Below are 14350 nucleotides of genomic sequence, written 5' to 3'. Positions count from 1 at the left end.
TCGAATCTGAATCACTTGAAAAAACACGGGGGTGCTTAACTTTTTTTCTAGGTGTATATTGTGTGATAAAATTTGAAAAGAAAAATTATGTTACAGTCCTGATGGCATTGCCATATTCATGGCTCATATACAGTGGAATAAAAGATTAATCTATACAATATACATTGGGTCACGTTATGATTTGTTAGTAACTTAACAATTTTAATATTTCTAAAAGAACTGTAAGATCAGTGTATGTGTGGAATCCCTTATGAACAAACCTTGAATACCAAGATCTACTTACACCTGATTCAATAAGTTCACCATTTTCAGGGAGTAGTTTCGACTTGGCTAGCAGGTCTGGAGGACACTTCATTCGCTTTATATCAGCTACATAATACAAATATCAAGCTGTTAAACAGCAAGATGGGTCACGTAATATTAGTATACTGTCATCTGTCACATATTTCAAAACTAGTAATCTTTGTTGTATTACAAACTCTTTACATAGAATTCATCTCAGTTTGCCTTTCACATTATCTATGCTAGATTTATAACATGAAAGTGTGTCTTTTTTTTTTCATCATTATTTAGTTAGCGGCAGTTTATACTTTTTAGTATATTTTGAAATTGACATAACATAAATTAGTATTAGAAATCTCCTTATTCTAATATTTTAAACTTACTAATGAGATCACACCTTCTGATCTACAGAACAGTTGCAGGTAGGACTTGTGACATTATAAAGAGCTATAAAATTGACAACTTACAAAACACTTGTATATTACATTAACATATATGCACACATACACTAAATGGGGTGAGTATGGACAATTATTAAAAATCCACTCCAAACAACTTATTGATTGTATATACCTACACACAAATAAAAACAAGCTGTCACTTCATGAACCTACTTAATAACTGAATATACTTATATAACAGAAACAACATTTCACTGAAACCACCAAGTCAACTTTCTGATCGACCTTACCTGCAGTATAACAGTTGGTCCACTCAAGCTCTTTCTTTGTTTCAAGTGGCACTGTCCAGGTTTCTGGGACTGGTGATTTCACTCCAGTAAGCTCTTCAGGTGACATGACTGTTGTCAAGGGAACAGGCCCAGTGGGAGGTTCAGGAATGGGTGAAGGACCTAGTTAAGTAGAAAAATATTTTTTTTATTGTTAATATGGCTAATAATTAGTGGCCATTTCAAGTTGAAAATTACAATTAGCTTCTCTGTACATAGCACTACTATTTTCATCACATTCAGTATGTGAATTACTTTTACTCAAAATAAAAAACACTAATTCAAGTACGATTATCCTACTTGTACTTCATGGCATTACAGTACTGAACAGTTTGTGTTGCAAACCACAGTATTTAAAAATTAGTGGAGTAGAAAAAAATTGGGCACATTCTGATGTATGGACTTTCCAGTGGCTTTAGGAATTGAAATCAAGTTATAAGTTAGGTGTAGGTGCAAGGTCAACATTCTAAACTATAGCTAATGTCTTTAAAGAAATTTAAAAGGTACATTTGAATATGAGCATAGTTATAAAGAGTTGTATGAAAAACAAAAAGTCCAATGGTGCAGTAGCTATAAATGATTGAAACTAATCAACTAAGAGGAAAATGACAATTGTCTGAAATGGCAAAAATATCAAGCATCGGATGTCTGATTGTCAGATATAAAAGACTGTTTAGTGTAGGTAGTATTAATTAATTTATTTTGTGAGTTAATATTTCATTATTGATTTGTTTTTTCATAATAAGAGAGTTAAAAGCAGACGATTATTGGAAGGTGTGTTTGTAAGTTATTGATGTCAAGGCTACGAAGATTTCTAGAATGCCTCAGTGAGAGATATAAAAATGCGGCAACCAGATGAGAGACAAGAGAGCCAAAAGTAAAGTCAAGGGAAAGAGAGTTTCAGTCAGAGAAAAGTTAGAAATCATAAAGTTAACTGTCGTAGGAGTGAATAGCCTAACAGTAGATATGTTAAAGTGAGATTAACAGTTTTCTGACATTTTAGGAGAATAACTTGTCTCATCAAAGGGTGTTCTAAAGCAATTGAACTTGCCTGTGTGGACTTTGACAAAAAGTAAACAATTATTTGGAAGTAGGACTATATGCAAAAAGCAAATTTATTGGAAGTTGTCCTCAATACGAAAAAGCAGACAAATATCAAAAGTTCAGGATGCAACTGTGGTGACTCATAAGGCAGCATGAATTATACACTGATACTGTTTGTCATGAAATAAAAGACTGTTTAGTTTAGGTGTTATTGATTCATTTGCTTTTGTGAGTGAATATTTTATTATTGTTTAGTTTTGTTATAATTAGAGTTAAAAGCAGACAACTGTAGGAGGTTTTGTTAATAATTCATTGATGTTGAGGATAATGAACATTACATGCAATACGCTGATGTTGAGAATATAGAAAGTGGACAGAAGATTAAGTGATAAAGATATAAATAGGGTGAGATGAGCGGGAAACAGCAGACAGACAGAAGCACACAGATAATAGTGAAAGAGAATAAAGTTGGCATGAAGTTAAATACTGTAGAAGTGATAGGCCTAACAATTGACATAGCCCTAATGTTTAATATGTTAGAGTGAATCTAACAGTAGAAATGGGGATAAAAAATAATATATTCTGTCAAAGCATGGTTCTAAAGTAATTGAATCAGTCTCGGTGCATTTTGACAAAAGGCACAAGGATCTTCAGGAGAAAGAAGACCGAACGATTATGATAACTCACGCCACAATTGTAAATGAATCACAGAGAATACTAATGCGACAGAAATAGAGAAGATAGTTTGGTTTGTCAAATGAAATTCTAAAGTAAGTGATAGGCCTAAGTGGATATTTGAAAAGAAGGAAAGAACTACACATATAGTATTTATGGTAAACCCATAATATTTATAGTACGTATGTTAACTTGTTTTGAATATATATTATTTTGCAAACATATGAAGTGCATGCTGTTTATTCATCGTTAAATTTATCACTAACAAATTATAGACACCCACTGTAGAAGAATCCTAAGCCCAACAACAACATAGTATATATTTATACTATTAAGAAATAATTAAAAGCCTTTTATTTTGACAATTGGCAAAGAACAGATTTTAAAATTCTGACACTTTTTTGATAAAAAAAAAAGAGAAGAATAGAAAAGGAATAAATGAATTATACACTGATAGTGTTTAAGAAAACAATAGTTTGGGCTTTGCAATTGAATTGGCCTAAGTGGACTTTTGATAAGAAGAAAACTGTATAGTATTTAAGATACAACTTTGATATACATAGTGTAAAGAATTTTTGTAAATATGTTTAACTTGTTTTGAATATATTATTTTAAAATAAGCCAAGAGCATGCTGTTCATTTTTCATCAAATTTATTGCCCACAAGTCGCATACACCTACTGTAGAAGAATCCTTAGTCCAACAGACCCATACAATTACTTTAATATATATACTACAAAAAAGTAAAAGTATCTGACACTGAGGTATTAACACAGACCCTTAGGAAACATAGTCCATTAAACAGGAATAACTCAACGACCCTGTGAGAAGGAGTCCAAAGAATGTTCATCATACCTGGCATATGACAAGCATGAAGATGAACATCATGAGAGTGAAGACAAAGTAACAGGGAGACAGCCACTTAATGCAGACTGTAATAAACAGAGAATTCCTTAACGATTGATATAAGATACTATTGTGGAATTGTATGTATATAATAACACTGATTAGTGATAGAGAGAGGGTGAAAATTGTTGACATGCTTGATGAACTATACAGAGTTAGAGGAAGTTCATATGAGATAATGCCTCAAGAGAAGTTCAAGTGCTGGAAATGCACTGATCTCCTAAAACTGCTTCCCAACCTTATAGAAATGCACCTGTGAAGAGTTATTGTTGTGAATGAAAAGGAAGTCTACTGTGACCAATCCCAACTACTGAATAGAAATCAGCTGGGATTCGGAAGTGTGGATGAACTACCCATCAGATGTAGCCAATTGGGTGATCATCAGTATGTGTGCCTGAAACTTGTACAGATGAAAGAGCAAATATGAGTCAGGTGTCCATGTAAAAATGGAAATTATCCTGAGTCAGTACTGAAGACCTGCAAAGGCTCTGACTTCTCAACAAAACTCGGATGGAACTGAAGCTATGTCAAAAGGGAATTGCTTGAAATTTTTAAAACATTTATTGATAGTGAAACCTGAGAAATTGATGAGATGAATGGGGATGTGTAGATAAACATCCATTGGTTTCGTCAAAGAAATGTTTGTAACAATCTCATGTTCTTCATTTTGAAACGAGACATAATGAAATGATGATGGAGTAAAAGGAGACCTGTTTCAGGTCTCCATTTCTCTGTCTTCATTGGAAGAGCAAACAGATGAGAGTAAAAACCTGGTAACCCCACAATGCATATTTCCTATTACACCAATGAAAAGAAAATTTTAAACTTCTTGATCTAGAAGTTACTGACAAACTGGATTTTGTGGAAGACAATCTTAATAAAGAAAAAGACCAGAGAAAATATGTTAATCAAGCAGTCATGGAATTCTCATGTACATCTGTTGCCAAATGTGGAAATATGGCCTCAACTGAAGGAGTAGTAACTACTAACTTAACACAAGTGTTAGTATCTGGGTTAACAATAAAGTCTGAATGCATACTAAGCAGAGCTAATAATGTGAACAGCACATCTGTCAACAGAAAATCTGGATTTAGAGCTTAAATAGTCTCCTAATGCATTCACAAATACGTCATGTAGAATGTGTAGAACTATGGGTAGATATGACATAACTACTACATTACATCAAGAACATTAAAAACTTAAAGTCACGTGGTACTGATAGAGTTCTTCTCAACAACAAGAAGCCAACTATGTTTCAAAGATAAGTTTACCTTTTTTTTAAAGTAAACTTATTATGTCTTCTTACTTTTAGATTCAGCATCTCCATTGAATCCATTGGTTTCTTGTAGAAAACTTGGACGAACTGTATCTTTCTCTTTAGTTTGTAGGGGCATTTCATGGTTTCCCTTTTCTTCTGATTCTAATGGTTCTTTCACTCCATCTCCTTCATCAAAATATTTTTCTAGTTTTTCTCCATTTATTATATCCTTCTTCTTCTCCTGGTCTGCTGTAGTTGGCTTCACCCACAACTTTGTATCCTCTCCATTTACTGTGGAGTATGGTGATTGACGAGGCACAGGACGGGGCTTACTATATGGTGGAGTTGTTGTACCGGTTGATTTAATGGACGGTTCACCACGAGGCACAGATGCTATGAAGAAATAATCACAACACTAATTAAGTTACAATATTTCAATCAATTTTTTTCCATACATTCTTGAGTATTTAGTCTGTTAAAACCTACAAAGAAAAATTACAAAGGATCAGAGAAGCACCTATATCAGTGATTTCCAAAACTTGGGTCTCAAAAAATCTCTGGTGGGGTCATAAGTTTAGCAGAAAAAATCTTATGTAGCAAAAAGACCTGAATGGGCCAGTGTAACACATTTTCAAACAGATGGAATCACACAGATTAAGGATCTCTGAAATGGGGTCAGTACTGAAAAATGTTCTGAAACTGCTGATCTATATGAAACCAACACAAATCATAAAATAAACTGGTTTAATTTAATAGAAACCTAGTTGTTATTTAAAGATTGGAAGCTCTTTTTATGAAAAATACTCTCTTATATTAAAAGCTCCCTTTATGAATGGACTAGTACCAGAACCCTACATATACAACCATTAGATAGAGTCAACTCTAAACTACTGTCTGATGTAAGTTATTCTTATTTGAAAGATTGCACACCAATCCCTCTTTGATGGATTCTTTAGCCATACATGTAGACATACTATTAACAAATCATAATTTTCTGCAAATTATTTTACAGTTTCAGTAGTAAGCTGTTCAAATATGATACTTTAAAAAATTATGATTAAACAGTACCATTCTATTTTGAATTCTAATTAAACTTTTAACCTGTTTAATTTTATTTTTCTAGAATTGTCTGGTTATTTTTGAAATTTCAGTCATCCTATGTAGTATTACTTATTTTGCTGCTAAATTTTATTCTTTCTTTGTAATTTTATATATTTTAAAAATGCTGGGACTCCCAGTCGAATACCAACTACAGAATCACATGATAAATATTTGAAGCTAGAAAACAGTTTCCATTTAGATTCCCATTATTGTACTTTCTAGTTTGAAACTATTCAATAACTAATTGCAATTTAGATGGTTACAAGATTGAAGCCATTTATAAACCAAATACTGTCTATATAGACATCACTATGTACCCACCATTAATTCTGTTGAACGTCTCCTTGTTCAAATGGAAATCATAAAATAAATTCAGTATTTTATATTTATATAGATATATATGTACTCTTTGATAAGATAAGTATTTAATGCTATTTAGTAATCCAGCAAAATATAACATTCTTGTTTTCTTAGACAAATAGTTTTGCAAACCTCAGTATGAAATACATACCAAGACCCCTAATAAGTTTCAGTGAAAACAGTTACTTGATATGCTCTCATTAACCTAACTAAGACAATACCTTCAGTCTTATAGATTCATTTAATGATTTTTGTTTTCCAAAAATTGTGTTTTTTGATAAACCATTCAAAAGTGTCTTTTTAGGTATGTTCATTACATTAAGAATAAAAACTTATCTTAAAGAAAAACACACCTACAGCTCCTTTGTGCAAAACAATATTGCAGATTTCAAGATGTTTTGATAAGAGAAAGCCTCTTAGATTGAAAAAAATAAAACACAGACTTTACACTTATTGCTTTAAATATATTTTACCCTGATTCAATATAATGGTAACAAGTACAAACTGCTGAGTGCCTTTATTTTTAATTGTATAGAAGATATAACAAATATATGAGAAATAGAAATGTTTAAAAAGAATTTCAATTATTTCTAAGAACAAATAAGATATACAAACTTAAAATTAATATTATAAGTCAATCCAAGAAAATAAATCCTTTTTGATTAACATTCAGCTTATGCACTCACACAGGAACAAATATTCATACATCCAAACAGTGTGGTGCTTTATAAAAAGTGTGAACTATACAACTTAACATGCTCTTGCTACCTACAAAAATGCCTCAGATATATTGTAGCTGCAAGCAGGATTCAGATGGTTATCGTGCTCATGTGATTCTTTGATAACAATTGGCAAAGCTTACTACTAATAAATTTACAAACTTTACAAAATATAGCTTTGTTATAATTTTTGTAAAATCAGATTTAGAAATATAATTTTATTTTATTCAATAAACGTCATTAAGTTTTATTTTTTACATTTTTGAAAGTAAAGAAGAAAAATATCAAACTACACCAATAATATAGAAAGAAAACAGTAAGGTAATGTAAGGCTTTCAAGTTTATTCCATCAATTATCAAAATGTTTAACAGTAGGAAGATGTAGCAACACATGCATTTAATGTAGCTATAAGCATGTTATTTCAAGGTTCAGGATGGATAAATTACACAGTTTATCTGATCCTCACAAGAGCAAGAAGTTTGTGAATCTAGTACTTACAGAACTTGTGTAGTGATTTGTTGCTGAAAGAATCAAAGACATGGTACCCAAATCCTGGGACAATGAAATTCTTTGACGTTTCCCTAACCATAATATGTTTTTCCCTGATCATTTTATCTATGCTTGTAATGTACCATCACCAAAAATAAAATGAGAAATTGCAAAACACTATTCACGTATTTTTTAATAAAGACAAAACAGGCTATATAGTATCAGTCCCAATTTGCTTAAATGTTGTCTTGTCATTACTGGGGATTCATCAAAATATATACCACAAAGACAATATGTCCATTTGTTTATGATAGTGTATACGAATCACACTTTTTAATTTAAGTCACAAAAACGTAATTACAGCATGAACAACAATATAGATCTTAACAACTGTGATTATTATGTTTGACTTTCATTACTTGGAAGAAACATACGTCAAATATTTATTAAAGCAATATTTTCTGGTGTGTACACATGCATAAAAATGTACAAAACTTTAATTTGTTAACCATACACTAGTAAAATCATACTTACAATACCTATAAAACAATTGCACACGTTAACAATCATCCACTGATCCAGAGCACACTGTATTACTTTTACAGATGCTTTGAATCTGTGAGTATCAAATTCATCTTTATGAAATTTATTGAAATATTTGAATTAGCATAGCCATATTTTTATGGATCCGTCATGTTATCAAAAAAAATTTCAGGTTTACCCAAGGTTTCTTTGTTCATAAAATTACCAAACTATTTATACTTACAAATACCTGAGTTGTAAATTCTAATTATACATACAGAATACTTCATGCGTGGAATCAGACCTACTGATAAAACAATCTTAATGTTTATAGTTCTATTATAATTCTGAGCCATCACAACATCCAGTCATACTCGTATAGGTTATGGTAACTAGCAGAGACACTAATGTTACTGTATGCAAACATGTTTTTCACTGACAGTGATACTGCATTATAGTATTACACCACTCAACTAACTCATGTTCAAAGTTTTTCATTTTGTTCTGCTTATTACATTAAGTATAAACTGCTACTAAGTAAAAATATTATGAAAAATATTTACATTACTTTTATTGTGTAATGAACCTTGGTATATTCAGGCACAATGAAAAACACTAACACATCACCTATATTCAACCATACTAGACTGCACAATTAATAATTAACATCACAATCTCAAAAGCATTCAATGGTCTGAAAGCCCATAGTTTTAAAATAAAATCAAAACTATTAATTAAATTCTGTCAAGCAGTGCATGCTCATCTTTTCCTTCAGTCTTCATTCTTTCCTGTCTCTAGCCTCATGTTTGTTGCTTGACAAACAGTAAATTTTCCTAATATATTACTCAGATATCCAATGCATTGCACATTATCAGGTAAACAGTAAATATTTAGTTATTTACTTCTACAAGTTTAACTGTTACTACAAATATTCATGGATAACAAACAGTGCTCTATTCTTGGAAACCTTACATATGCCATATTATTAGTTACTGTCAATGAAACATTCTATATTTCAATATTTCATAATTCAATTGTTTTTCTCCAATCATGTTGTTATCTCTGAATTACTGATATCATACAATGTCACCCATATTTTGTTTTATACAGGTTTTCCTTAATTGTTACTGGTGATAATCTACCTGTTTCTGGAGGATATCACCTGTCAACGACCCCTGCCCAAGCTGTACTACACATTATGATGTCATGCTGTAGGCAATGCTTAATGATGTATATTATATTTCGCAACAAATTAAAACAAAACTACTGATAAATTATCATTTCATATAATTATCTAGTTATTTTTAATAATTAATTGAATAAATACAAGTACAGATATGAAATAAAAACTCCCCAAAACTGAGTAAATTTGTCCATTCTTTGAACTTCCAGGCATTATTGAAATATTCAAACTGTTAATTTTCTCTGTGACATCTTTCAATTCTGTCTTATACAAATATGTCAAAGATGTAATATACCCAGGGTATTGCATGTTTCTTCTTTGAGACTAAGACTACTGACCTGGAAACTGTTTTATTAATGCACTAGAATTTGAAAGATAAAAATAATTTATTTAATGAAAATAGCCTATCTCTAAATAGTAATTTAAGGGCTTTTAGTTTCAACCTATTGTAAAACAATCCTTCATAACATAGTTTTAGAAAGATGAGATGAAGCCTTGTCCAGAGCCCTTATGCTCCATTTAGGTAGGAACATAACTATGGTGTAAATAATCTATCAAGGTTACCTTCATACTCTACGACAATAAATGACATTCCAAATGTGTAAGAATGATCCTGTATATGATTTTTTTTTGGTGCTAATGATAATTTATTTTTTTCCATCCATTTTTAGAAGCATCACTAAGTCACATGAAATTCTCCAATTCTTTTCTGTTTTTGTCTGTAAAATGAACTTCCCTTACATTTCCTGGGCCAGAAATGCAAAATATAAAATTCACTAACTTTTGGATTCCCTGATCTATGGAACCATGAAAAATAGAGAAGACATTGCATGACGTTAAACAGCGGTAAATCTTTACTTTAAAAATAAATTGACTGATTGGTTGAGCAGAAATGTCTGTTGTGGTAAAATAATAAGAAATAAAACTGAATAAAATATCAAACTAAATTGTACTTAAATCAAACACAATAAAATAAGGCATGAATGTACAGAAATAAAACTATTTAAAGGCAACTAAAGGATTGTTGTTAAGCCTACAATACACATCAAAAACATGCATAATCAGCAGGTATAAAGAGATACAAAGATGAGACTTCTACAACAAGTTTTGAATCTTTCATTATAAAAACTGAATTTGACTGAAAAAACAAAATTGCTCTCAGAACACACACTCTCTCTGTAGCTAAATCACAAGTATCTGGTAGCATCTCTGCTTTAAATGACAGTTGTAAGCAGACCTACATACACAGATTGATGTAAGACACAACTATCCCATGAAACAGTAGAAAGCCTCCTTGACCAAATCCTGCTACAGAAAATAACACCTAGGGTTAAATTAACACATGACGTAGTCCAGAATTCTACAAAGTTCACATATTTTGTTCATTATATTGAATATATAATCAAGGACAGTGAGATATGTGGTATCTATATGTAGTTTGGAATGTTTTGAGAACCTTTTGGACAAAAAAAATATTTGTCATTTAATAATTAACTTGCTCATCTATTGCTGAGAGTAAGTACAATACATCTTTGATTAATACTTGTAGCATTGTTCGATCTGTGCAAAGAAATTTATGAGAAAAGTAAAAAAAAACATTTCCATTTTCTCTTTTTTTATGTTGGTTTTTTGACGAGTGTTTTACTGAAAAATTAATGCTAAAATTAAATTCTATGACCTACACAGAGATTATATTTTAATGTGTAACAAAATTTTATATCAATCTACTATAAATCAACCACCCCCCCCAAAAAAAAGTGCTGTGTGTATACAAAAAATAAGCACTTGTACACCACTAACCTGGTCTAACAGGCTTTTTGGTAGATAGTCCTTCTCTGAAGGTTCTAGGCTGTCGACGAGGAGAGGCTAACACAAAGAAAAGGAAAAATAATATTTAACTTTCATATCATTTACGAAAACAAATAATATGCCATAATGAGTACTACCAAAAGATGAAATAACTATATCATTTATAATTATTATTTTTTCCATTAACTGTAGTAAGTCAGACTAAACTGACAATGTTCTCTAAGACTCTCAAGTGTAAAATATCCACTTATGTAATCATAAAAAAAAATATGCAAGAAATTTAGCCCCAATTTAACTAATGTATACTCTTAAATTTAATTGTTATTATAAACAAGTATCAGGAAATATGATTCCTATGAACTTCACACCAGCATTAAGTATTAAAAAGAGATCTATATTAATTTTAAACTTACTTTCATGTCGCCCTTCAGGAGTTCTCTCTTTCTTTCGCTCTGAACTTACAGAACGAGAAGAGGACCTAAAAAACACAATAATTATTAAAACTCTAGCTAATTATTAGTACTTATAATAAAGGAACAGAGACAAAGGAGTACAACTGTGGTATGATTCAAGTACAGCCACGCTGTGTTAAATTTCTAAAGAACTTTCATCTTGACACAAATCAGTAAAAAGTTATTTTGAATTATTTAAACAAAATACTATGTACATTTGTAAACTAGCTATGCAAGCTCAGTTATTGCTTTATATATATGTAAACTACACAATAAGTTTCTTTCAACCCATACACACACACACAGAAAGTAAGTTCTCCCCTATGGCTGCAATCTCATTACTCTCAATCCTACTTAATAAAATACTTTTCCAACTCACAAAGCTCACAACTACAGCTGCATCCGCACCTGATAAAATCTGAACAATTTGATCTCGTGAAGATCTAATCTAGCAGCTCAAAACGTCATCCAAAGATCTTCCAATGCCTTTCAAGTATACTCTCCTCTGTCTAAACATTCTCTCAAGCAAGAATCACTCACACAAAAACTTAATATGTAGAGTAAATTCTGAGGTCAAGTCATCAGTTAACAGATTCAAAAGGTTTTAATAAAAGAAGTAACAAAAATAGAAAATAAAAATTGCTATTAATATTTTAGAGTTACATTTCTTTCAAGAAGTAAATCAAAGCTTTGTTAATTGAACATAAACTCTCCCTGAAATGAAGCTAATGTTTTTTTAAGTATTATATATAAAATGAAAGCTATTATTTAAATGCAAAATGTTCCAAAGTTTCACTGATAAGTTAAAATTCGAATGTTGATTTGTCTTAAATTTCATATCTGATTTAGTCTTTTTACACCAAGAGATTAGCAGGTTTGCAACAATGCTGATTATTTTAAGTGCATTATGATGAAAAAATGGCAAAATATTTACACTTAGTATCTTTAAAACATGTTGACCAATCATAAAAAATTAAAACAGGTTCATTTAATTTAAATGCACTTCCTTCCAAAAAATCCACTTGAGGGAACAGCAATTGCAATGATATTGTACAAGCTGTTTAAGTGTTTCACTAAATAGTGATTCTGACTTCTAGATTAATCTGGATAAACAGCACATTAGTGCAGTATTGTGACAAAAATGACAATAAAAACTAAATATGTAAATTTCAGTGATGGTATCATGCCTCTAAACAAATATGTAATAAGAAATGGTCTTTATGAAAGTCGAAGAGAATATCCATCTTAAGGATGAAAAGTAATGGTAATATTTTTAGCACCAAGCTACACAATGAATTGTCTGTCCACTATGGGAATCAAACCCCAGGTTTTATCACTAACATGTAAGCAACAAACTTGCTGCTGACCTACCTTAGTACAGCAGGAAAAGTAGGCACAGACATGAGAGTGCTCCAGCTGTGGTAAAACAAACTGTACAAATGCTGTCAAGACAAAATATTGGTAGCATATGCAGATACTGTGAAACTCTGTTCTGTGGAGAGCCACACTTGTTTGGGAACAAGGATCAAGGCATATAACCATGGATAGTTCTAACTCTAACATGACTGAGCAACAAAATGGGAAAACCTGCCACAAGAGGAACTTCACCTCAGAACACAAATTGTACAATAGGAATTTCAGTTATCGCAAAACAGTGCAATAAGAGACCAAGTCCAGACCAGATGGGTATAAAATGACAGTCCCAAGGGAGACATATGAAGAACAATATGGCTGCTAAAAGTGAAGATTTCTTGCAGAGAAGTGTCTAGCCACAAATACAGAATCACCTGGATAATAATTCTCATGAGGGAAAAACAGTGAAACAGTTACATATAAGTGTCTCAAAGGCAGATTATAAGAAAACATACATGGTACTCATAAAATTTGATATTCACCAACAGTAATATATATTAACATAAGTAACATTAATGAAACATAATAATTCTCCTGTAAACATGGTTTTAATAGAATGTAATTTTGTTTACTACTAAATTGTTTATTTTGGTATTAAAGAATAAGTTGGTTCAGTTTATTCCTTGATTTGCTTTGAGTCGTGCTAAAGAATATTGCCAGCTGCCAATCTGGTGAGACAACACTGAAAATACTAGTCAATTCCCATAAACTGTGTGAATGAAGAGTTTTATTGAATGAATAAGCAGAAGGAAACTGGTAAGATTTGAAGAATAGAATAAAAAACACATAATTAAGATAACAATTTAGAGTCCTTTGTTCCATTGAAAGTAAAGGAAGGAAAACAATGAAAATATATGAGCTGAAGACTTAGATGAGAAAGAGGTATAAAGCATCATCATATATAAGGATCTTAAGAAAATAATTTCCTAAAATTATCAGTAACATATTAGTCCAAAAGATAACAGGAAAAACTGTAATAGAAACCCTCAAATGTCTAGTGAAAACCAAAGGCTCAATAGGAAGCAAAGTAAGAGCGTGAATGAGAAACTTGTGGAAAGAGATACAGCAGGAATATGTTGTGAATTACATTAAAATAATGAAAAATATTCTACTCTAATTGAGTTAAAAGGATGGATAAAATAAGAATTGACCAAAACCAAGATTAAGAAAAAAGACAAACAATAAGAGTGATGAGAGATTAATATAGCCTTTACTACAGAGTCCAAAACAATAATAAACAAATCATATTCATATGGCCTTTGCTCATGTATACCATTGGTATACTACATCACTGAAAAAGACATACAAGTGCCTACTCTAGTGGAACAATGTTGAAAGTTACTTGCACTTTATAAGAATGATGTTCCAAGTTCCATGCTGTACAAGTATCTACTTCTACCATTGCTCAAA

The 14350-nt window shown here is 31.2% G+C and overlaps 1 protein-coding gene across 4 annotated transcripts in view; it reads right to left on the bottom strand.

The window, feature by feature from the left end:
- LOC106457196 overlaps nt 1-14350 on the bottom strand; it is a 68374-nt gene that overhangs the window by 11203 nt on the left and 42821 nt on the right. For 3 of the 4 annotated variants that reach the window (XM_022383033.1, XM_022383034.1, XM_022383035.1), the window contains 5 exons: nt 11489-11553; nt 11067-11132; nt 4940-5284; nt 974-1132; nt 284-369 (listed from right to left, as the gene is read on the bottom strand). In XM_022383033.1, the coding sequence (XP_022238741.1) occupies nt 284-369; nt 974-1132; nt 4940-5284; nt 11067-11132; nt 11489-11553 (721 nt within the window). Of the gene's footprint in view, nt 1-283; nt 391-973; nt 1133-4939; nt 5285-11066; nt 11133-11488; nt 11554-14350 lie in introns of those variants that run through there. The other variant, XM_013916588.2, reaches the window with a different exon arrangement.

The sequence above is a fragment of the Limulus polyphemus genome, unplaced genomic scaffold (genome assembly GCF_000517525.1).
Source record: "Limulus polyphemus unplaced genomic scaffold, Limulus_polyphemus-2.1.2 Scaffold302, whole genome shotgun sequence".
Lineage (NCBI taxonomy): Eukaryota > Metazoa > Arthropoda > Merostomata > Xiphosura > Limulidae > Limulus > Limulus polyphemus.
Note: the sequence above shows the minus strand (reverse complement) of the source record. Positions and strands in the feature narration are given on the sequence as shown.